The sequence below is a fragment of the Eulemur rufifrons genome, chromosome 16 (assembly GCF_041146395.1).
Source record: "Eulemur rufifrons isolate Redbay chromosome 16, OSU_ERuf_1, whole genome shotgun sequence".
Taxonomy (NCBI): Eukaryota; Metazoa; Chordata; class Mammalia; order Primates; family Lemuridae; genus Eulemur; species Eulemur rufifrons.
The window spans coordinates 86,747,929-86,772,727 of NC_090998.1; the positions used below are offsets into that span (position 1 = coordinate 86,747,929).

General features: G+C 60.0%; 1 protein-coding gene across 1 annotated transcript; it reads right to left on the reverse strand.

The window, feature by feature from the left end:
- Positions 1-1,928: 1,928 nt before the first annotated feature.
- IL2RB (interleukin 2 receptor subunit beta) lies at positions 1,929-22,545 on the reverse strand. Its single transcript, XM_069490045.1, has 10 exons — positions 22,500-22,545; positions 16,859-16,976; positions 16,351-16,465; positions 15,309-15,387; positions 13,075-13,180; positions 11,550-11,698; positions 10,417-10,582; positions 9,427-9,547; positions 6,998-7,082; positions 1,929-4,534 (listed from the first exon to the last, which is right to left on the reverse strand). The coding sequence occupies exons 2-10, from the start codon at positions 16,941-16,943 to the stop codon at positions 3,770-3,772; spliced, it is 1,671 nt and encodes a 556-aa protein (XP_069346146.1). The 5' UTR covers positions 16,944-16,976; positions 22,500-22,545; the 3' UTR covers positions 1,929-3,769.
- Between the last annotated feature and the right edge of the window lie 2,254 nt (positions 22,546-24,799).

Genomic DNA, 24,799 nt, shown 5'->3' on the forward strand with positions numbered 1-24,799 from the left:
AGGGCCCTCGGCCACTCCTCCCGGCCACTCAGCCTACCCACCCAAAGGGCTTTTCTCTTTCCCCCACGATCATAGTCAGGGATCGTGCATTCCCTTTTCTTCTTTGCTTTTCTAAATTGTCTACTGGGAGGGTGAGAATGGAATTTTGCTGGCTTTTTTCCATTAGTATAATTGTCTTCTATGCAGCCTTGTGTATGCAAAGGGCCAAAAGTTCTGGAGCCAAATGCACCTGTGTTTGATTGAATCCTGGCTCTACCAGCCATCAGCTATATTTCCTAACCTCCCTGAGCCTCAGTTTCCTCATTGGCAAAATGGAGAACAAAACATGATGCTCGGGAAGTGCCTGGCACAGTGTCTGGAACGTGAGTATTAGTTCTCTTACCCCTGTTAATGTGCTTCTGGATCTCCCCTCGCCCCGTTAGCCAGGATAGCAGTGACGAGGACAGCGGTGGGTAACTCATCCTAGACCTGGACCTGTGGTTTCCGTCATGATGTGCTTGAGAACTGTGGGCACAGAAGTTGCTTAGAGAGGGAGCTGGGAGGTGGGGGGATTGGGAAGGCCCTCCCACCTCTCCTCTTTTTCTCTCATCCCCCATCTGCCCTGGCCACCTCCTGCTTCCCGCTCTGCACCTGATGGTTCTCCAGGGCCCCCGGCTGCTGCCTGGCCCCCAGCTGGTGCCGCCCCTCCCTCCTGCAACGTGACCCAGGTGGGCCTGTGTCTCCTCCACCCCTGCCAGCTGCTCCCTCTTTGTCCCCTCGTCCGAGGTCCACACTCTGATCCACACCAGACATGACACACGGTGGCTGCTGGCTCATCACTCCATCTCTGCCTGGTGTAAGGTGGCCCCTGACTCGGCCCCCTGCCAGCTCAGGTCTCTCATTAGACACGGTGGGGACAGCTGGTCTCCCTGGGCCTGCCTGCTTGTGGGCCCTCTCAGCTTTCCAGACTCCGTCATCTCAGCCCCCGTTTTCCCTGCCTGGAAAACCAGAGTTGGGAAACATAAGAGCTCCGTTTGAGGAAGGAATCTGAGGGATTATGACGACCAGAGATGTCACCAGGTGTCAGCTCTGATCAACTGGGGGCTGCCTACAGCACAGCATTTCAGAACATACAGCTGCACCCCGGCTCTGCAGGAAGGAGGGCTGTGTTCAATCGGAAATGCCTGCTGGGCATGCGTGCAGCCGGTCAGCGTGGCTTTACGAATGCCATGAATTGCCACCCATGATCTGGTCCTGCTTTTTTTTTTTCAGAGCACTGAAAAAATATACATAGGTAGGTAGGTAGGTAGGTGGGTAGAGACATCCATCATCAAGTGCAGCATTTTCCTAAGCATAGACTTGTGAGGCTTGGCTGTGCGATGAGGTCAGATGATGCCTGGAGACAGAATAAGATAAACCTTTCTCCTGCTTGTCAAAAAGCTGTTCCCTTTACAGTCCTTTCGCTTCCTCTCAGGGAGGAATTTCCCATTTGGTGCTGGTATGTGTTCAACACTTCTCAGCACTTGCTGATTTCCCCTTTAACTCAACAGCTGTCCAGCAGACAATGAATGTCAACATTGTTTTATTTTATTGTACGTATTTTGTACAGGTACATTTTAGTTATAGTGAAAATCTGCTTTTCCATTTACAGAAGCAATATAAAGATCTTTCCTTAAATAAATGCATTTAAACAAAAACTTGAATTGATTTGAAGAAAAAGATTAGGAAAATAACAACAAAGATAGTACACCCAAATCATTAAGAGATATATATAAATATATATCTCATAAATGACCAAGACTTGAGAAACGTAACCCTCCGAGCACTCTTCAAAGTGAAGCAGGCAAGTAGTATTTTGGGATGCGGACGCTGACTTGCAGAGCGGTTTGGTAGTCTGCCCCAGAACGCACCGCAAAGGCGTGGACACGCGGCGCAGGCCTGACACGCAGGCCGGGACCGCGGAGCCCGGTGGCCTGGAAGATGCCGCATCCTATGGCAGGTGGCGCCAGGTAATTAAGCTCTTTCCAAGGGAAGGACCCAAGACTCAGACAACCTCAAGAAAGGGGAGTTTATTTTGGGCATCGGGGAAACAAGAATCCGGACCAAATGATGAGCAGCGCATCAGCCGTAGGAGCTTTTCTCTAGCGGGAGCCCAGGGTCCCTTGCTCAGGTGGCTCAGCTCCTGCCTACGTTTTCCTGGGGACCTTGGCCTCAAGCACCTGTTCCCAGGGGCCTCCCTGAGTCCAAATGAGAGGTGATCTGATTGGCTAGCTCAGGTCTGGCCTCCCTGATTGGACAGAGCTTCATGCCAAGCCCCCTCATAGGCTGCCGGTCAGCCTGGGGCTGGGCTGGTGGTCAGGCGCCCACTTAGCCGGGCGCAGGGCCTGTAAGTGCAGGCACTGAGCACTCCTGAGTCACAGTTAGCTGGGACTGAGTCCATGCCTTCCTGGGGCAGAAGGTCGTGACAGCCGTCACGGTGTGATCCGTGCTCGGGGCAGAGGAAAGAGGAGGGGTGGTGGCGGAACCCGCGTGCAGGACCTCGGCTCCTCTGCGTGAAGGCAGCCCGGAGCAGGGAGCCCGGGCAGGGTGGGGCCGGAGAGTCCATTAAGTCATCCAAGGAACGCGATGGGGCCCTGCCCTGTGGAGCTGCCCTTCTGGAGGCCAGTGCGCCAGCCCCTGGGGGGCAGAGGAGACCCCTCGGTGGGAGGATGGAGCGGGAGGGGCCCCAGCTTGGGCTCGTCTGGTGGCATCAGGACCTGCCACTAGGAGGGGCTGCTGCCTGGGCTGCCTGGGCTGCCAGCCCCCAGGGTTTGCTTTCCAGCCGCTTCCCTCAGGCGCCTGTGAAGGCCCTGTGAAATGATCCAGCAGGCATCCGCTTGATGAGGGCATTTGTGTCCATACTTGGGCCACAACATTAAGGACGCAGCAGCCAAGCATTCTGAGGTCTAAGAGATCCCAAGGGAGAAGCGACAGAGCCCCTTTCTCCAGCCACCCTGGGACCCTGCGAGCTTCTCCTTCCAGCGCTGACGCTGGAAGTTTTGGCACATTAAGGGAGGCAGCGCTTCCCTCCAGGGGAAGTGGGACCGACACTTGAAGGATAAGGGGAACTTGTCACCTAGATGAGGGAGAGGGCACACCAGGCATAGGGAACAACACGTGCAAAGGTGTGGGAGTGGGAGGGAGCCCCCGTGGCTCAGGAGGACTGTTGTGAGGGTTCCAGGAGGGAATGTCCCAACATGACACTGGAGGGGCAAGTGCCAGGCCAACAAGTGGTGCGGAGGGCAGAGGGGAGCCACGGCAGGGTTTTGCACCAGGGGAGAGCATGGCCATGTTTGTGTCGTGGAAAGCACGCTCTGGCTGCCCTGTGCAGGGTGGTTGGGAGGCGGTGAGGCCAGGGCAGGAGACCCAGGGAGGAGGTGGAGGCCAAGACCCCTGGAGAGCCACGAGGACTGACGTCAGCAAGTAGCTGTGGGCTGCACAGAGTGATGCTCCAGAGACAAAGCTCATGGGACTCCGTGATTACAGAGGGAGGTGGGGAGTCAACTACCCCCACCACTCCGCAGTTCCTGGCTTGGGCAGTAGGACCAGGGAGCAGCAATTGAGGTTTGGAAGTGGATGGGCCGAGTGTGCGGGGCTGGGGGCCATCTGGGTGGAGATGTCCAGGAGGCAACTGGACACTGAGTTCCCTCAGCAGTGGACAAGCCTCAAGGACACAGAGTCCTCAACTGGGCCCTCCTCAGGCCTGGTGCAACAGCGGGCAGCTGCCTGCCTCCCACCCCTGGCCATCTGTCTACACCAAGTGAGCCGGGTCCTGATCCTGGAGTTCTTGGAGGGACAGGTAAACATCACTGATCGGAGTCAGGTGGGAGGTAGGGGCTCTGTCCTGGCCCTGCCCAGGAGGGCAGACCCAGGGGAAACCGGCCCCCTCCCCAGGGCCGGGGACAGGGACCTCCTCCCCAGCCTCTCCCAGTGCCAGCTCTGGGGAGCACTGGAAATCCACCAGGTCAGGAGCTCTTGGGGTGGGAGGCCTCGGGGGCTGAGGGGCCCAGTGTCCGGGGACTCCCTCCTGCAGGGAGGGGGGCAGCCTCCCTTCACCGGCCCCACTGCCCCCAGGGGCAGTATTTGGGGGGCTGGGGCCACCGAGGAGACCGGGGGAGAAGAGCAGCAGGTCCTCCCCAGGAGGGAAGGTGCAGTAGGCATCGTCCTCCCCCGACAGAGGCTGCAGGGGCGGGAAGGGAGGCTGCACGGGCACCCCAGGCCCGCCCGCGCCCTCGTCAGGCTCCTCCTCTGTGCAGGGGTCGTACGTGAAGTACACCTGGCAGGCCTCGATCTCCAAGGCGTCCGGGAGGTGGAAGAAGAAGTAGCCCTGGTTGGTGAAGCAGCTGGTCAGCGAGTGGCCGCTGGTGGAGGGCGAGGGCGAGGCCACCTTGTCCTGCTGCAGCAGCAGCAGCTGCGCGGCCTTGGCATCCGTCTCCAGCACCTCCAGCGGGGAGATCTCAGGCGCGGGGCCGCCAGGGCTGAAGGAGGATGAGGGGAAGGGCGACGAGAGCCACTTCTGCCAGGACAAAGGCCAGGAGGTGAGTGGGGCCTCCTCCATACTCAACAAAAACTCCTAACTCCTCTTCACCTCCAGCAACCCCCTCCAGGGCTGCCCCCTCCGGGAAGCCCTCCCTGACTGTACCGCACGCTCCCCCCACGCACCCGCTGCCAGCGCCACATGCCTGGGAATGGTGCAAGAGTGACTGTGTGTCGAGCACCTGCTATGAGCCTGGCACTGTTCTAGGTGCTGGGGAGACAGCAAAGGACAGAATCCTCTGTGTCCGGTGGGGACTAGCACGAACGTGTGAATCCACCAACCAACGCCCAGGCAGGAGGGGCCCCGAGCACATCTTGTTCACTTCCTGAGTCCCCAGTGAAGGGACGTGTCTCAGACCCGATCGCAGCTGGTGGCAGAGCTGGGACCCAGGTCCCTGCTCACTGCGGTGGAAACGTCTCTGGTGGGGAGCTGATGGTCCCCCAGTTCACCTGTCCCGCCCGTGCCCTGCACCCCCCACAGCCCCCCATGCCCTCCCTGCACAGAGAGAAAAGCGCCGGTCAGAGCCCTTCTCGGCTGCTCGGGAGCCCAGAGAGCCCTGGTAAGGAGTGGGATGAGCCCCGGCCCTGGCACCCACTAGCTGTGTGACCTTGGGCAGCCCACTGCACCTCTCTGAGCCTCAATTTCCACAACACTCAGCCACCTCTTTTCTAACTTCCTCCCTGTTATCTATTGGGTCGCAGGGAGATGTCAAATAAGAAAATGGGCGTGGAAACACCTGGCACGGGGTAAAATGCAGGCTACACGGCAGAGGTGGGGGGCGATGGTAAGTTTGAGAGCCCCGACTGCCCTCTGTCCTGGGAGCCCTCGGCACGAGGACGGGCCCGCGGGCTGCCCTGTGCTCCGTGTCCAGTCACTGTGTTTCAGATGGAGCAATGGACCGGCAGAGCATCGCCCTGGCTCCCCTCCCCAGCGGGAGTCCCTGGGGCTGAGCCGGCCGTCCCACATACACACCCGCACACACATGTACACGCCGCTCCATGAAATCCACCCCTGCCCCAAAGCGGGACACGGGAGAGACAGAAAGGGCACACCAGTGATGACCACCAGCTAGACAGACCGCCAGCTGGCTAGGAAGGGAGGAGAAGTGTGGGTCGGCGAGGTTGGCCATCCTGGAGCAGGGGGCAGAGGGCACCGCCGGGCGGCAGCTGGAGGGTACAGCGAGAAGAGGGAGAGGCCAGGCCTATGGCCAGCGCCGGTGCCCAGGGGCTCACCGGGCCCCAGCGGGGCTGTGTGATCAGTCACTTCCTGGGCCTGAGCCTCTGCCCACAGGGCCCTGAATGGGGCCCAGGAGAAGCTCGCGCCCCTTCACCACACTCCCACACCCGCACGCATACGCCTGTATCCCCTGCACAGGTTGGCAGGCCCTGTGGCCTGGAGCTGGGGTCCCAGGTGCAATAGGAGGGCTCCCTCCAGACCAGCCCCCAACCCAGCTTTCAGGTGGTTCTGATGATGGAATCCTTTCTGCCAGGTTTCTCACACACGGTCAGCCAAGCCTTGCTTGGATACCTGTATCGATGGGGACCTCGCTACCTGCATGGTTGAGGGAAGAATTTTAAGGAGATACATTCCCCCACATCAAGAGCACTGTAGGTAAGAGATCCTTAGTCTTGGGAGTTTTCCAAAGAATTCCAGCAGGGGCCCTGATCAGCCCTGGTGGAGAACTGCAAAGCTGGCACCTGATGCCCCCGGTCCGGCATGGCCTTCTCGCCCCTGACCACTCCTCCTGCCCCCTGCCCCCACCTCGGCACCAATCTTGGGAGCCTGGAGTGGAGCTAGGGTGGTAGAACCAGCCCTTCACTGCTCTCTCCTCTTAAGGCGTCCTGCCTGGAGCAGGTGTAGGCTGCGGGTGGGGGGAGACGACAACTCAAAATGGAGTTTGGGGTGTTACTGCTATGTGGGCCTGCGCCTTTAAAATGAATCTATGTTTTGTGACTTGAAGTCACTAGAGGACTTGTTAGTATTTGTGCCCGGGAATTCTGGGCAGGGGCAGGAGAAATACTGACCCTGCAGAGCCTGTGTGCTCAGCGGGCGGGGTGGAGAGGGTTTGCACTGGCAAGCCCTGCGGGGTCAGCAGACTGGTGACAGTAGTCCCAGCGAGGGTCCCCTGTGCTCTTACTGTGTGCCAGGCAGACTTCCCAGGGCAATACACACAGTAACATTGTTTTTCTCCCCATTTTACAGGTGAGGAAACTGAGGCACAGAGAGGTTCTGTAACTTGCCCGAGGTCACGCAGCCAGGAAGTGGTGGAGCTGGGATTAGAACCCAGGCATCTGGCTCAGAGGGAAGGTGCCACGCCTTCCAGAAGGCTGCTTGCTTCAGCATTTTGTCTCTTTTCACGAAGTGCCAAACCAGCTACTCCCATGCCGCCTCCCACCCTGCTCGCACCACTGCCCAGCCCTGTCCCCCACTCCAGACTCCTACCTGGAAATCTCCTCCATGCTCTGAGCTCAGCTGGGAGAAGAACTCCGAGGGGTCTGGGATGTGACACTTCAGAACCTTCTTCAGCCTGCACAGAAGACAGGAGGGAGGGAGGGGTGAGAGCAGGAAGGCCACGGTGTCCTGCCATCTGCCCCACAGGTGTGAGGGCAGGGCACAGAGCCATGCCACGCTCGTTCATTTATTCAGCCCATATCGATAGAGTGCCCACTACAGGAGGATGCTGTGCTGGGCACTGGACACAGAGTGGCCAACAGAGAAGGTCTCTTCTCTCAAGGAGCTGCCATTCTGATGGGAAGACAGACACAAAGCAAGTGTGCAACATTACCACTCATTCTGTGAAGACAAACAGCAGAGTGCTACACAAGATGGAGAGGCGGGGGTCCGTGCGTGTGGCGGGGTCAGGGGGGAGCTACACAAGCCAGAGCAGTCAGGGATGGAGATGGCTAGAGGAGAGTGAACCAGAAGGAGGGAGGGAGGCGAGAGGCCTAGTTATGATTGCCATGGATGGTGGTTCAGGTTGTGCACTGCCCAAGATCATCTGGCTTTGTGGGGTGGGGATGGTGAGTGGGGCTGAATTGCGGCCCATGTTCTGCTTGCCAAGTTAGTGCCCAGGACCTACATGCCTCTGCCTGGAGACAGGTACACCATTTTCTGATGTGTACAAAGGTTCCACACAGGGGGGCCCTCAAGAGTCAAGGTGTGTTCCAGGTGCGATGGGCAGCCTCTGAAGAGTGTTAAACAGGGGAGTGACATGGTTAAGCGTGTACTGAAGGGGAGCAGGGATGCGGGTGAGGGGATCCCTCCCCTTGTCTGGGAGCAAGGTATTCAGCAGGGAGAAGCTTTCCCCTGAAGGCCCGCGTGGAGCTGGGGGAGGACGTGGGTGGGAGAGGCGTGTCTGTCTTCCTGGGAGAAAAGGGGAAACGGCGCTGGGTACTGCTCAGAACCATGCCAGGACGGGGGTCAGGAGAGTGGCACTCCTGCCCCGGCCTCACTAGTCACGGCTGTGTGACCTTGGGCAGGTCGGCTGGCTTCTCTGGCCCACACCGGCATCAGTCAAAAGGAAACAGCAGCCCCTGACTCCCGCCTTCCCGGTGCCCTGGAGTCAAGGGAGACGGTGCACGTGGGCACACCTGCATACTGCAAAGTGCGTCTCTCCTCTTGAGAGGAGCGGGCAGCTCCTTGGGTAGGAGCATCACTTCCTCACCACTCTGCCCTGCGCCAGGCCACCGTCCACACAAGAGCCAGAGCCACAGCCCGCAAAGCTGAGCTCGCCCTGCTCCTGCAGACGACCTCCCAGGGCCACCTCGTGCACAGCCCCGCGGCCCCAGAAAGCCTGACTGCTGCCCACAGGTCCAGCCCAAGTTCAGCCCTGTCCTCCACCCCCTTCTGATCTCTGGCCACACCAGCCTCTCTGCATGCACCCTGTTCCTGGGATGTTCCTCCCTCCTTCCTGCCAGGGCCTTTGCACATGCCGTTTCCTGTCTGGGATGCTCCCCCTCCCCTCCCCCGCCATCTGCTAAGCTTCTCCTTCGGATTTGAAGAGAATCCTCACTTCCCCGGAAACTCCCCCTGGCCACCCCCAGCCAAGCAAGGCTCCTCTCCCTGCTGTCTGCTCCTAACGCAGTCAGCCCTCTGCATCTGTGGGTTCTGCATCCACGATTCAACCAACCTCAGATTGAAAATATTTGGGGGAAAAACCCAAATAGCAATACTACAATAAAAAATAATACAAATTTTTAAAATACAATATAACAACTATTTGCACAGTATTTACATTAAGTATTATAAGTAAGCCAGAGAGGATTTAAAGTATCCGGGAGGATGTGCATTGGTCATGTGCAAATACTACGTGTGCCATTTTATATCAGGGACTTGAGCATCCACTGAGTGGCCTTTGGTGTCCTCAGGCAGTCCTGGAGCCAGGCCCCCGTGGACACTGAGGGAGACTGTGCACTGGTACCGTCCTTCGCCAGCCTGCTCCTGGTGTGCCGTCACACACAAGTGTGACCAATATGTATCTGCCCTCCCCACTGGGCCCTGCGCTCCATGGAGCTGGGACACATGCGTGTGGCTTGCCACTGTGTTCCCAGCACCTTGTGCTGTGCCTGGCATGGGGCTGGTGCTCAGTAAATAAACAATGAATGAATGAATGCCCAGACCTAGATGGACGCACAAGGACCCATACACGTAGACAGCTGACGTGCGCACATGCACGTCCTCAAGTCCAGAGATAAATGCTCTGGGCAGGGCCCAGGGGGCTCCCCCGCCACCCTGCTCCCCTTGGGCTGGTTCCCTGGCGTTCCACCCGAGGGGATGTTGGGCAGGAAGGGCTCCTGGGAGGGCAGGGGAAGCACAGGAGTGTCGGAGCGCGTGGTGGACGGGAGCAGAGAGGAAGGGAAGAGCGCTCTTACCACAGCCTGACGTAGCGGCAGTTGACCAGCAAGGAGACTAAGATGATGAAGCCGAAGGCACCGCCGAGGCCCACGAGGATGTGGCCGAACCAAGGGAGGGGCGGGGTCTCCTTCTTGGGGGCTGCCCAGGGGTGGGAGGAGCAGCAAGGAGAGGGTTAGAGAAGGGCCCTCACTCACCCTGTCACTCAGCACCCTGCCTCCAGCTCAGTGCCCTGCCCAGTCACCCTGTCGGTTTGGGCTCTGCCAGCAGGCCTGTTCCCCCGGGGCTCGGGGGCAGGGCTCTGCTTAGGTTCCGCTCCAGTTCTCTGGGAAGCCTGATTTGATGCTAAAATGAAATGACACCCCGGGTGGGGATGCAGCCTTGGGGCCACATGTGGCCTTCTGAATCCTTGAGTGCTGCCTTTTGACAGAATCCAAATTTTATAAAACAAATCCTTTTAATAATTTGGGCCCACCTGGCGGGCCCACAGCCTCAGCTCCACCCGGCCATGCTCCTCCCTCCGCCCTCCTCTGTGCACCACACGGAGAACCCAGGGCTCACTTACGCGGGAACTCAAAGTGAGATGTGCTGACGGAACAGCCGCCCGGCACATCTGCTGCATGCCAGGTGACAGGGGCATCGCATGCCTTATCACAGCCGCCCTGCCCTGGGGTTGCGGTACCCATCTTACAGATGGGGCCGAGAGGCAAAAGCAGCCACCCCCAGCCCTGGCAGAAACCAGGAGTTTGAGGTTTCGGGGTGGAAAAAAGTGAAAAGAGCTGTTCTGCCCAAACCCCAAACTCACAAGGCCGTGGGCATGTCCCACCCGCTCACTGAGCCCCTGCTCCCGTGGTAAAGGGGCCCCCTGCAGGGCCCCCCAGCTAATAAGGAAGGATGGAGATGAACAGTGCAGCCCCCAGGAGGGAGGGGCACCGTAGCTCTTCCCCCACCTGCTGCTCCCAGAGCCAGTCCCCCTCCCCCGGCCAGCCACCCCCGCTGCCTGCCAGTACCTTCAGGCCTTGTCCTAAAGGCCAGGGGCTGGCTCCAGGGGCTCCACACCGTGTGGTCACCTTGCTGGGGCTTGACCCGCACCTGAAGCTCATAGTGGGTGTCTGGGGTGAGTGTCTCCAGACAGATCCATTGCTGCTTCTGCTTGAGGGTCAGCAGGGGGGCCTCCTGGGGCAGAGATGGGGCTGTCAGGGCAGAAAGGTCCCCACTGCCCACGTCGCCTCCCCTGGCTGGGCCGGAAGGCTGAGCAAAGCAGCACCCCCTTTGATCTGCACCGGCCACAACCCCTCCTCCCCTCCCACCCAAAGCCTCCCTGACCCCCCAGTTGCTGGGGCCCCAAACCCCAGGGCTGTCCTAAACCCCTCCTCCTCACTCATCCTCACATCCCAAGCCGGCTGCCAATCAGCTGGTTCCGCCTCCAGAACCGTTCTGGTCCCCTCCCCTTCTGTCCTCCCCTCCCAAGCCTGCAGCCTTTGCAGTGGCTGGTCCCTCTGTCTGCAAAACCCTCCCCAGGTCTTTGCAGGGGCAGCTCCTTCTTGACACCCAGATCTCAGGGAAGCCTTCCCTGGCCACCTGAGGCTGAAGGAGCTGCCCCGCCACTCTCAAACTCCTTATCCCATTTCAGATTCTCAATGGAACTTATCAACACCCTGCAGTCTCCTGCTGCTGTGTCTGCTGGCTGCCTGACCCCCGGTGAGCTTCCTGCCAGCAGGAGGCCTCCCAGCCTGGCCCTCCACTCTCCCTCATCCCCCGTCACAGAGCAGGTGCTCAGTAAATACGTGTGGTGTGAACCAGCGAGCGAATAAAGGAACGAGTAAGTGAATGGATAAGCGACGGATGCCCATGGACACGGGGCAGCCGGCACAGCCGTGCGGAGGGGCGGCTCCCCGGCCTCCGGAATCCTGTGGGGTGTCAGCCTGGAATCCGCCACCAGCCGATCCCCAGGGTTAGAGGGGGCACGTGGAGGGAGTGTGCAGCACCAGGCAGTACGGAAGGGGCACGGAGGGTGGGGGGACTCGGCGCCCCCTGTCTACCTGGGGCTGAGGTGGCCTCGCTGAGATGAGTGTGAACAGGACAGAAGGGACCAGCACAGGAAGGAGGAGTCGGGGCAAGTGGGACTGGGCCACGTACTCACCTCCCAGCTCTGGCCTGAGGACCGTGTCCGCGCCTCAAACTCCAAGTAACTTTCAATGTAGTGGGAGGAGTGGGAGACGGCCCAGGTGACGTTGCATCTGTGGGTCCCTATGTGGATGACTTGGAGGGAGACCGGGGCCATCAGGCGAACTGGAGACAGGATGGAGGAAGGAGAGGAAGCCGGGCGCTGGGTGGTGATGCTCCACGTGCCCTTTCCCCTCCCCTGCGCTCTGCCCGCCGCACCCCCAGACTCAGGCTGTGCCCTCCCTTCCTCCAGGCCTCTGCTCTAGCCTCACCTGTGCAGAGAAGCCTGCCCTGCCCACCCACCGCTCGCCAGCCCCCTCACCCGTTTTATTTTTCTTCCCAGCACTTATCACCACCTGACTTGTTAAATACATGGTTTGGGGTCTTTATTCATTTTCTGTCTCCCCACCCCCAGACTGTGAGCTTGTTGAGGGCAGGGACTGTGCCCAGAACATCACCTGGCACTTGGCCTAGTATCTGCTGCATGAATGAGTCAGGGCAGCCTTCCTCCGCACTTAGCATTGCCCTCAGAGTTTCATGAGGATCATCTCACTCATTCTAAATGTGATATTATAACACTTTATGGTTCTGAAGTTAAATTGATCTAAGTTCCTGTAATTCTGAGGCTCTGTAGAACTACACAAATAGTGACTGTTTACCGAGTCTTGACGACACGCAAAGCAGTTTCTGTGCCTGGGCTCAGAGATGTCTTACAAGCCTGAGCAGTAGGTGACTCCGATTATCCCCATTTTGCAAACGAGGAAACTGAGGCTCTGATATGTTAAATGGTCCACCAGTCAGATCACATCCAGTTAAGGCGGCTGCACTTTGAACCCTGTCTGGATCTCACTTTCTATCCCACCTCTTCCCTGGAGAGGGTCCCCAAGGTCAGGCATGGAGGGCAGGCACTGAGTCATTCAACAAACCTTCCCGGAGCATTCCTGAGCAGACCTAGTGCTGGGTGCTCATAAAAGAGACACAGGGGTGGCAGACATTCTGCCCTCAAGGAGCTCACAGCCCAGCGAAGGAGATAGACCTACATCAGGAAGTGATGACCCAGGACATAAATGTCCTGAAAGAGGAGGTGCAAGGGCCTGGAGAGTCTAGGAAGGTCTCCTGGAAAAGGCTACTCTTCTCTGAGCCTTGAAGGATAAGTGGGAACTCTCCAGGTGGGAAAAGCCTTTCAGGCAGCAGGACCAGTATGTGCGAGGGCTCAGAGGCATGGACGGGCAAGGCGAGTCTGGACAGCTGGCCTTTGCGGCAGAAATATAGGCCGGAGAGGAGGACTGCTGGGGAGGAGGGCCAGGGCTGGATCCTGAGTGGCCTTGAACGCCAGGGGAAGGAGCCAGGACTTCACGCCCTGGGCAGCGGGCAGCGAGCTGGTCAGATGTGAGTGTGGAGGTTGGTGGGGAGACAGACCAGAGCAGGGAGGATCCCAGAGGGGAAGGCAGGGAAAGAGGGGCCCAGACCTGCCCCAGCCCCACGCTGGCTTCCCCACTCACGGTTCTCAAAGGGCTTGAAGGCCTGGCTCGTCACCAGGCTCCACCGCTTCCCTTCCCGGCACATCACGCTCATGTTGACAGTGTCAGCGGCGGTCAGCGTCTGAGACTGCAGGGGCAGGAGGGCAGGGATGAAGCGGCCAGCAGCTGGGGACAGCCACTGGGGGGACAGGGGAGGACGGGAGCCCTCCATACCCCTGCCATCCAAAGCAGGGGGCAGCACACATTCTCTGTAAAGGGCCAGGTGTGACTATTTTTGCCAGCCACATGTTCTCTGTCACAACCACTCAACTCTGCCATTGTGCTGTGAAGCAGCCACAGACAACATGTAAACAACTGGCATGGCCGTGTTCCAATAAAACTTTATTCACAAATGCAGGCAGTGGGCTGGATTTGGCCCACAGGCCATAGTTTACCAACTCCTGATCTAAAGTGAAATGAGCTGCCTTGGGAGGAAGGAAGTTCCCTGTCACAAGGGGCATGCAAGCAGGTGAGCCCCCAAAAGGTGCAGATCTGGAACTGTACCTGTTTCATGGCTTTGAGTGTGAAAGTCTCCCCTCCCCATCTCCTCCCCGCATCCTGACTTTTCTGGAAGGAAATGCCCAGGTATTGAGTGTATCCTGTGGGCAGTCCTTGCTCAGGTGCCACTAATCTCACTGATGCACACAGCAGTCCATCCCACGGTGGGTGAGAAGCCCGAGGTTCACACTGGTCAAAGGACTTGCCCAGCGTCACCCGCTGGTCAGCAGGGGCGCCCAGGTTCCAAGCCCCGCCCTGCGTCCACAGCCCCACAAAGCAACTGCACCTCTGAGTCCTGGCCTGTCCTGCCTGACCCAGGGCTGCAGGGCGAGCAGTCCCAGGCAGCCTCCCACTGTGCCAGCAGGTCTGTGGGTAGGATTTGGGGTCCAGGGGGTGGTTTCAGGTCCAGCACCCTGGGCACAGTCCCTCTGACCCGCACAAGACCTACCATGCGTAAACCCGACCATCGGAGTTTCCCACACTGCCAGCCAGGAAACAATTCCTTCCTCTCCAGCCCAAGGACTCTACCCTAGCCTTCTTACAGCTGCTGTCGTGGCCACATCTTCCCAGATAACAACAGTATTATCATCACTATTGTTGTTGTTGTTGCCAATAATGCATTCTTATGAGCACTCACCCTGGGCCAGGCTGAGCCCTTTACACACCTTAGCTCATTCAATTTTCTCAGCACCCTCAGACATGGGCACTATTACTACCCCCATCCTCTGGCTGAGGAAACTGAAGCCCAGAGAGGCTTAGGGACTTGCCTGAGGTCACACAGCCAGGAAATGGTGGAGCCAGGCTGGGAAGCCAGGCCACCCGCAGAGCTCCCTGGACGGGCACAGCATCTGCTTCCAGAGGCTGCGCTTTCATAGCTCCACGGCGTGGCCCCTCTTCCCTTTCTCCTGCCCTTTGAGAATACGTGTAACCTGATCACGGCTGAACAACGTGGTCTGGGCGTCCCTGGTGCCCGCTGCCGCCAGGATTCATTTGACGCACTCCCATATGGACACGGCCATGCGCTTTGCAAGAGGCAGCCTAGGGCAACGGTCAAACGCCAGGCTGGGCCCAGCTCGGCTACTCCCTGGCTGCACGGCCGTGGGCAGGGTCCACACCTCTCTGGGCCTCAGTTGCTTCATGGGTAAGAAGGGGACAGTGTTGGTGCCCACCTACGGGGTGTGGGGACCCGCTGACGACAGGGCCGAGTTCAGGCTCTGTTCTGGATGGCATTCTAAGTCCTTTAGCCCTAGAATAAGCCAATCAGGTAGGCACCATTCTTATTCCCATTTTACAGAAGGGGAGACGGGCACAGAGGGGGCCCAACGTCACCCAGCTGGCGCAAGGCAGAGCCAGGCCTGGAACATCCTGCTCTGTGATCCCCACTGTTAGGCCCGCACTGCCCTGCCTGCCAAGACCCTGGGAAGAGCTGGGTGTGGTGGTTGTCATGGTTACCGGAGTGCTCTCCACACCTGATAAGGGACACAGGGTGTCCCAGGACCCCCAGGGCAGGCATCGGGGGCAGAGGCAGAATGGCAGGTGCCTCACACCAGCCTCCCTCGCCCGGGGTCAGGCCCGAGTTGGTGCTCTTGGGTGCGGCCTCAGCCCCAGGCAGCTGCCAGCGGGCGGCCGGGCCCCCGCTCCTCCCTGGCACCCAGCCCACCCGGAGACTGGCTGCAGCTGGAAGGACACCCATGCGCCCTCCCCGGGTGGCTACTCACATCTGGGGCTCCAAGGATCAGGTTACAGGCCCAGGATGTCCGCCTCACAGGGACCAGCTCACAGGTTTTGTTCCACGACCTGGAACAAAAGAAACTCCTTAGAAGACAAAGAGGGACTCAGAGAGCTGGCCCACGGGACCCGTCCCCAGGGGCCCTTCTCAGTCTCTGCTCTCGGGATGGCCCCAGGCAGTAAGGTGGGGTGGGGGAAACTCCATGCCGGGCCCTCTTGCTCCACAGTGCTCCTGTCCTCATTGCCTGCCCTTCTCATCCCAGCCTGGCCTTGTGGCAGCCAGAATGATCTAGAAACACAAACCAGTTCAAGGCACGTGGCCCTCCCTGCCCTGAAGCCCTCCACAGCTCCACAGGCTTTGAGCAGACAGATCCTTAATTCAGCCTTTGGAGCCCCGAGGAATCAACACCACCAGAAGCCAGGGCCCACACCCGCCTCTGCCCCTCCTCCCCGCTCCCCGCTGCCCCACACGCCAGGGACCCCACCTCGGCCCCAGCCACCCCTCTGTGATCTTGCCCTCCGCCTGCCCCCCACCACACCTGCCTGGGCGCAGACCCTCCTAACCTGCCACCTGGACGTGTGGATCACAGCCACGCCCCAGCTCCCAAGCGCCCCAACCCCCTCCCAGGCCCCTGTCCCCACAGCCGCCTGTGGGTCTCTCATAATTGCTGCTCACTTCAAAAGCTTGGGGAGACCCTCTCTTCCCCTGCTTGCCTCTGAAGTAGAGTCCAGCCTTGGCATAGCAGGCGCAGAGCCCAATGTCCCCAAACCACCTTGTCCAGCTTGTCCCCAGCCCCTGCACCGTCACCTGAACCCACCCAGGTTCAGGAGCCTAAACATCTGACTCCCACACTCTCATGAACAATGCCTCACTTCTAGGCGTGCTCCCAAACTCCTGCGGTTCTAGGAGGCTGTGGGTCCCGTGAGTCCGAGGTTCTGTAAGAGCAGATCCCCGGAGTCCAGTATTTAGGATTCCGAGAGTCTGAAAGTCCACGACTATAAGATCCCACCTTCCTAAGGTTCTGCACTCACCGCTTGTTCGACTGGGCTTGGATGTGGCAGGAGATGCCCCGCAGACCCCCGTCCCGGCTCCAGACACAGGAGATGTTGGCTTTCGAGTTGTAGAAGCAGGTGAGCTGGGAAGTGTCTGCCGGGCAAGGCGAGGTGTGAGTGGCCGGCTGCAGGGATCCCCCGGCCCTCTGCGGCACACCTGCCACCCCTACTCGGGCACCCCGTGCCTGCCAGAGGCAACTCTGGTGGGCAGAGAAGGGATTAGTGGGACAGAGAGGAGAACACTGAGCCCCAGAGCCTGCAAGTTCACGCAAGCAGACCCAGGCAGGGCGGGGACGAGAAAGCGGTGTGTGCGAACACGCGGGCAGGGAGGGGGTGGGAGGCAGGAGGTGGATGCCCGAGCTCTGGCCCCCTTTGCCGTCCCCTCCCCTCCTGCCTCCTGCCCTGCTCAGGGACCTGCTGCCCAGAAGCAGGGTCTTGGCCTCCTCCCCCAGGGGAAGCACAGCTGTCCAGATGCCAGGGTCCTCACCGTTCACCGCTGCAGATACCCGACAGGCAGCCAGGGGCAGGAGGATGAGGAGGGACAGACACCAGGACAGGGCAGGGGCCGCCATCACATCCACAGGGTGGAGCAGGGGAAGTGAGCCCTGGGGAAGGAGGAGGGGAGAGAGCAGGTGAATACTCACCCCAGGGCCTGCTGCCCCAGAGGCAGGCTGGGCCCTGCCCCCGGGGTGCGGGGTCTGCGCTCCAGCCGCCCTGCTGCCCCGCTGCCCTGCTGCCCTGCTGCCCCGCTGCCCTCCTGCCCTGCTGCCCCGCTGCCCTCCTGCCCTGCTGCCCCGCACTCCCTTCCTTTAAGTTTCTGCTCAAATGTCACCTCCATAGAGAGGTCTTCCCAGACCAGACTATATAAAAAGGCAGCCTTTCTTACTCACCCTCTCTAAACAGTACTTCATTGTTCATCGCGGTGCGATGTGCTTATTTATGCATTTGTTCTCTCGCTCTCTCCACACACACTCAAACACACACACACATAGTCACGTAGCACAGCGAGGGAGGGTTTTGTGCTTTGTCCACTATCAGGTCCCCCGTTCCTAGAACAGTGCCTGGCACATGGTAAGCAGCCGCCAAAAAAAAAAATATATGGAATGAACAGAAGATGGAATGAATACGGACAGAGCTGGAGGCAGCCGGCCAGAGGGGCTTCCAGGGCTCCAGGCTATCCCCGCCTCTGCCCGGCACGCTCCCTCGAGGGAGCGGAATGGTCTGAAGGCAGCAAGACGTGAACTTGCAAAGAGAAGCTGCCGACAGGAGCTCTGACTTCAGCACTGAAGAGCGCCGAGGGCGAGGTTGCCCCCTGCTCTGGCGGCTCTGGGGGCAGGAGGGAGCCCAGCAGCCCCCTGCCTGGAAGGACGAGGCCGGGGGGAGGGGGAGCAGGCGGGGCACGAGGAGGCCGTTGCACCCCAGTCTCACTCCGGGGTCAGACGCTCTCAGGCACCTCGAGGCCCTCCGTGTTCAAGATGGACTGTTTGTGACGCGGGTCCTAAAATCCAGCCCTGAGGAAGCGGGGGGAGCATTAGGCAAACACAGGAACGTGGTGTTTAGCTCCAAAAGGGAAATCACATAGTAATCTCATGACAATAATACCTCACACCTGGAGGATGCTGTTTTTAGTGTTGATTCATCTAATCCTCCCAATACCTTATGAGGTGGCACTTTTGTTGTTCCCACTTTGCGGACGAGGAAAGCGAGGGGAGGACCCTGGACACACCCTCTCGCCACCCGCCTGCAAGGTCCCTGGGGGCTGCGCAGGGGCAGCCCAGCCAGGTCACCGCCCAGGGGGAAAAGAAACGCGGAGTCCCTCACCCGGCCTCGCAGGAGGAGCCAGGGTTTCCCTGAGTATCTGTTAAACACGGGCCCTGACCGGTGCTTTTATAGGTGTCAGCCCAGACAATCGTCCCTGTCCCTGTCTTCCAAGATCCGCACCCGGAAATGTCTGCTGCCAAAGCCCCTGGGGCCTGGCCAGCCACCTTCCCACTTCAGCGAAGGCACTATTGTCCCCCCAAGGGGGCTTCGAGGGAGGCCCAGTGGCTAAAGACGTCTCTGCCAGAGACTCTTCTCAGAGGGCTTCCAGCCCCACCACGGAAACTCCGGCTCAGCCCAAAGGAGAGGCACGCAGCTGTCCCCACCCCTGCAGGAGCTTGTTGGGGGTGAGGGAGGGGAGTGGGGAAAGTGAGCAGGTGGAGAGTGGGCTAGGGAGGCAGGGAGATGAGGAAGGGCTTCCAGAGAGAGGCGATGGTGGCTCTAGTCGGGGGGCAGACGGAGAATCAGGTGAGTCCAGAGGCGCTGAGGAGGTGGCGTGTCCCCCCAACCCCATGCCCTTTGATCCCAAGTGTGGCCAAGTGTTGTTGCCCTCCTCCCCCTCCCCTAGGCTCCCCCACCGGGGCTGTCTCTCCCCTACTTCCCTTCTCGCTCTGAGTGTCTCCCTGGCTCCAGCCCTCAGCTCCAAGGGCCTTTCTCCAACTCAGCACCTCCCCGAACCTCCATCTCCCTCCCAATGGCCTGTGGGACCCCCAGCGAAAGCCCAGCTCACCCCCCACTCTCCTCTCGCCTGACTCTTGGGTCTGGGACAATTGCGCCATTGTTGTCCTGGTGTCTATGCTCTTTGCCCCCCTTTGCCCCCACACCCAGCCAGCCAGGATGCCCTATAGACAGGACAGCCCAATGACAACTTGCTGTCTCTCCCTCTCCACCCTCCCAGCCAGCGCAGTGCCATCCCAGCCTGGGCGATGGCATGGGCTCTTCTGCAGGCGCTTGGCTGCATTTCCCAAAGCCCCCCTCCCTGCCCAGAAACCTGCAGTGGCCTGTCTACAACCAGAGCCTAAATTCCTGCTTTCGAGACTTCTCTGGGACCCAGACCCGGACAGCCAGTCCTTCCGGCCTTTGCCTTCACAGCGGCAGGTGCACGCACCTGAGTGAGGGTGCGCACACGCCACATCCACCTGCCTATGTGAGCAGCGCTCCAGCAGCCAGGAAGCCAAGGCTTGTCTTCCCAATGGCCTTCCCAAGTCCCTCTCCCTCCTCACCCCTACACATCCTGCCATCCTTCCAGGCCCATTTCAAACTCCCCCTCTCTCTTTCTCCATGAAGCGCCCCCTGATTTCTCCAGTGGAGGGTGAGGGCCTCCTCCTCTGAGCCCCTCGTTCCTCCCTGCGGACGGCAGCAGGGCTGGCCAGCAGTGTGCGCACTGCACAGACTACTGCGTACAGGGCCCGGCACACAGTGGGTGCTCGATAAGTGCAGTTAAATGAACAAATGCAGTCAGAGGCCTCCAGTACCGCAGAAAAAGCAGGGCTGTTTGGGTGGCACTGGGCCTTCTCATAGTTGACATCGGAGCCAGCATGGAGCAGGGACCCAGCACCCTGGGTGCCATGTCCCAAGACAGGTGTCGCAGGAAGGTACTGATGGCCGAGAGAATGAGAGCTGAGGACCCGCGTGCTGTCAGAGCTGAAAGGGCTCCCTGAGCAAGCCCACCCCTTGTTCTGCAGTTGGGGACATTGAGACCCCAAAACAGGAAAGACTTGCTCAAGGTCCCGTAGCACAGAGCTGGGGTTAGAGCCCCCCTCCAGTCTACCCTGCTGCCCCCTTAACCACACCCCAAACCATCCAGGGACAGGTTACTCTGAGCCAGCCTCTGTTTAAACCCTCTAAAAGCAGCAATGAGAGCATCTGGTAGAGATACGCTTATGAGCCCCATTTCCAGATGAGGAAACTGAGGCACGAAGAGGTGAAGCACATTGCCCAAGTTCACACGTCTAGTAAGAGGCAGACCTGGAGCGTGTGCCGGGGCAGACTGCCCAGAGCCCAGGCAGGGCCCTCTCGCCGCTCCTCCTCAGACACACCTCCCCGTGGCAGTTCCCGAGACAGTGGACACGACTGAGGACCGAGCAGCAACACTCACCAGGCCAGGCCCTGTGCCAGGTGCTTCGCACACACTCGCTCACCTGATCTGCCCGGCACCCGGGGTGGGTGTTTTCACTAATCACAGATGAGGGAACTGAGGCTCCAAGTCACTCACTCACCCAGGATCACACACATGGTAGGAGGCAGAGCTGGGATTCCAGCCCAAGGCCCGTTCTCACATGGCTCCACCCTGCCCAGACGCCGGGCCCAGGGGTGAGGCTGGTGGCCTCCCTGCCCTGGCACTGGTCCCTGGCCGGTGCTCGTCCTGGCTATGGCAGGAGCCCAGAGAGGTGCCCGTGGGCTCGCCCTGCCCGGCCGGCCATCCCCACCGGAGGGCGAGCTCCCAGGCTGGGGGCTGGTTGCCTCCTCCTTTGGATCCTCCAATAGCACAGGGCAAAGGTAAGCCTTGCTCTGGGGCCAATCCTTTGTGAGGGTGTCGCCCCAGGTAGGGCCCAGCCATCAGGATGACCCCATGCCCAGGACAGGACTGGGCAGAGAGCCCCAGGGCGACAGGAAGAAGGCAGGGAGCACAGGGTGCAAGGTCAAAGGAAGGTTAGCGCCAAACCACGGGGCCCAGCAAAGGGGTGAGCCGGGCAGGGGACAGCACATCTGGAGTCCACTCCTGCCACCCACAGCCGAAGGGGTGCAGGGACATACAGAGGGCAGGGCCAGCAGGAGGGCGGTGCAGAGGGCACCGGGGGGCCAGAGCTGGGGCTCCCAGCAGCCAGCGAGGCTGCACCCTCATTCTGCAAGGAGAAACTGAGTCTCAGGGAGGTTAAGGAACCTGCTCACGTCACACAGCAAGGGACAGGCCCAGCCTCAGGTGAGAGCGAGTGAAGCCCAGGACCTCTGCACCTGAGCACCCGTCCCCCTAAGTCCTCACCCCACCCAGCCCCTCATGGCTGTAAAGCCATCGTGTCCCCACCACAACCCTGTGAGGTGGGTCTTCTTAGCCCACTTGATCGAGGCCAAAAGCCGAGCTCGGGGCTGCTCCGGCCCAGGTCATCTGATGTCAGGCTGGCAGCGGCTGGCGATGACAGCTCTCCCTGCGCCCAGCGCTGCCTGAGCACTTTGGGGCTATTACAGCATTTAGTGCTCACAGCAACCCCCCGAGTGGGCTCTGTTATCACTCCTCTTGTCAGATGAGGAGACCGAGGCACAGGCCAGCCTCTGGCCCAGGCTAGACAGCGGCAGTGCTGGGATTCGAGCTCAGCTAGGTACAGTCTGGGGCCCCCGCTGGTACGTGGGGGGTGTGGTGGCGGGGGGGTGGGCAGGATGATAAAGCAGCCTATGGTGCGTCCCGCCTGACCTCTGAACACGGAGGGCCCCTCTCCCATCTCCCCTCACCCTCTCTGGCCATCTCCAGCCCTGCCCCCAACACACACACAGGCTCACCTGTTGCTGCTTAACGCCAGGGGCACCTCCCCAGCTGGGCATGAGACCCTGGCTGTGGGGGAAGGAAGGGGACCCTTGGGGATAGCCCAGCCCCACACTCCACCCCCGGGGCTCTACAAACACAGTTAAGAGTGGGAGGTCCTGGCCCAGGAGAGGAGAGGGCATGAGCTCCAGGCAGCCCTCCCATCCCCAACGCCAGGAGACGCTGCTGACCTGTCAGTCACACAGCCAAGGAAGGGACAAACCCAGACTGGAACCCCAGGCTCTGGCATCCAGCCCAGGGCTCCCAGAGACCTCCCAGCACAGCTCACCTCGTAGTCAGCTCTCCGAGGGGACCCCTCTCCCTTGCCCCACAAGCCTCTTAAGGAGCGGTCTGCACAGAGGGACCCCCGCCTCCGCCAGCGTGGGCCCCACTTCTCAGAGGTCAGCGGGGGACTCCTGACTCCCTCATCCATACCCTGCACCCTCTCTGGGCACCCAGCCCTTCTCCCACTCCTCCACCCTCTGGGTTGGGGGCCCAGTACACAGCCTCTCATCCCAGAGCAGCCCCAGCCTCCCCCTGGGCAGGCTGGGAAGGAGGGGTGGCCTGGGACTGGGGACCAGTGTTTCCTCCCCCAGGAGCGAGAGAGCTGGGCCCATCCCGTCCCCAGGGGGATGAGGATGGGGGACGGAAGCTCAGGCAGGAACGTTTAGGGGAACTGAGTCAGAGCCCAAAGTCTTCCCATGACCTTCACTCCCAGCCCCCCGGCTGGTCCACATGGGCCAGGAGGGAGGCAGGGGTCCCTGGCAGGGCGGGGGCAGGGCGGGGCAGTCACCTGGCTGAGACATGGGGCTGCGGCAGCGTGCTCTCTCCAGTCCTGCCCGCTGCTGGGACCACGGCCATCTCCCCAGGGCCCGGCTCGGCTCTGGCCCAGGTAGCGGCTGGGGCCGGCAAAGACCAAACCCCGGAGCCAGCCCACTTCCTGTGCAGAGGATGCAGGGCAAGGCCTGGGCTGGGGAGGCGGAGCGAGACCAGGCTGTGAGAAAGCCTGAAACTCCTGAAGCACCCAGAGGCCAGATAAAGATCTGCCTCCTACGCTGGGGGCGGCACACACGCGCACACACAGACACACACACACACACACACACAGTCACCCTCAAACAGGGGCCTAGATGCACACAGAGTCCAAGGGGCGCAGGCCTTTCTTCCCCTCCTACACCACCGACACCACACCTCACACGGGACCCACCACAGCGCTGACACCTCCATCTGGTCACACACACCCCCACTAACACCCAGGCCTGTCCCCAGCGCATCTCACCCCAGTCCCAGGCTGCGACATACCATCTCTCAGAGATTCCCTTTTCACCCAGCCTTCCAGGAAGCCCCTTACTCAGTTTAGCTTTCAGAGGTGACTATTTATCTGGGCTTTTCAAACACTTTGACAGCCACTTGTTGCATATTCTAGAATTTTCCCTTTCCTCCCAAGTCATGATTCCTAATCCTTTTCCCTCTTTTTTGGGTGGAGTGGGTGGGAGGTTCAGCTCAGGGCTCTTTTTTTTTTTTTTTTAAATGATGACACGTTATGGACTGCTCTTTAGAAAAATGCACATCTATTTACGTGCAGTGTCACGGATCCTACGAGGGTCCATCCCCAGAGCCCAGGAGAAGCAGCGCTACTTTCTCCTCTCCTGACTTTCACAGCACTGCTTCTGAGGGGGTTTGTCGTAAGCTGCTGCCTCTTCCAAGAAGAGGAGGGGGGACGGCAGGGGGGGAATTGGGAGGGCAGCTCTGCAGATGTGAGAAAGAGGAATTGAAGACCCTAAAAAGGGCATCAAGACCAACTCCCTTGTGCAAAGCCCAGAGCTAAGCTGGGGAATGGGCAGCGCTGGGCACAGTCGCCCAAGAGCCACAGGACCTGAGGTGGAGGCTGCCACCAGCTAGGTGACCTTGGCCTCGCTGTGCTTCGATGTGCACACCTGCAAAAGGACGAGATGACAGCTCCTTCCTGGGATTGTGTCGAGAGGATTGCACACTCAGGTGTCCATTAAGCACCTAATGTGACCACACATAGCAGGCTTGCAATACGGGCCAGTTCCCCCCATGCCCCTGCCCTCCTCCCCCAGAGCGAGGCGGGCCGGCTGCAGGAGAGGGTAGCAAACACAGCAGCCACAACGGCGAGACGCATGCCCAGGATTTATTAAGCAGAGACTGTTTTCAGAAGCTTCTCAAGAGACCAGGAGCGCTGGTCTCCCAGGGAGGAGGGCCAGGAGAAGAAGGGGCAGGAGGGATGCTTTTCTCTACAGCCCCAAAGTACCTCATGAAGGTATTTCCTACCCCAAATAAATGAATTCAGTTAAACCTTTAAAAGCACATACATATAAGGGGAAAAAAGCATCCCCAGACAAAGCCAGAAGTCACAGCCCCAGCTTGTGCCGAGCGGCCGCGTTCAGTACAGTTTTGTCCATGGGACGGCATCAGCCATGCGGGGGGCGGGGGGATCCCGCATTTGCCACAGGGCCCAGGCAGGGCGCCGCGGGCGGAAAGGCAGGAGGAGGGCTGTGCAGAGCAGGGGGGGCGTGAACACGGGCACGACCTAGGCATCCTCTGCGGAGCATCTCACGGCGGTGGCAGCACACAGGAGGGGCACGTCATGCAACGAGGGAGAATGTGGGGATGTGCTCCCCACACCCGGGGCCCCCTTTCCTCCCGGCATCCGCTGGACTCCACTTCCCAGCCACCGTGCAGCCAGGTGGGGCCCCAGGACGGAGTCTGGCCGATGGGATGTGGGAGGAAGTGATTTATTCTACTTCCAAGGCTAGAAAAACTCACCTTTCGTCTTCTTTTCTCTCCCTCCCTCTTTCTCATTCCCCTTCCCTCTCCCCTCCCCCTCCACCCTCAGACAGTCCACACTGGGCTGTAACAGAGCGAAAAATAAACCACCTCTGGAGTTGGGGGCTCCTGTTTCAGCAGTTGGCAGGTGGGCTTCACCCCGGGTGCATGAGCTGGATCTAAAACCAGCTGAGGAAGGCGGCATGGGATGCAGGCAGAGCCCCGGGGGCTCGGGTGCCGGGCAGGTGTGTGCAGAGATGCGCACCTGCTTCCCTCCACCCCACCCTGTGCAGATTTGTCATC

Bases quoted from the DNA above. Each gene is read 5' to 3' on its own strand.
- IL2RB (XM_069490045.1), bottom strand. From the start codon at position 16,943: ATGGCGGCCCCTGCCCTGTCCTGGTGTCTGTCCCTCCTCATCCTCCTG. The intron at 10,583-11,549 runs GTGAGTACGTGG...TCTCTGCCCCAG, and splicing joins CCTCAGGCCAGAGCTGGGAG to GAGGCCCCCCTGCTGACCCT. The intron at 7,083-9,426 runs GTAAGAGCGCTC...TCTTCTGTGCAG, and splicing joins TGCCGCTACGTCAGGCTGTG to GCTGAAGAAGGTTCTGAAGT.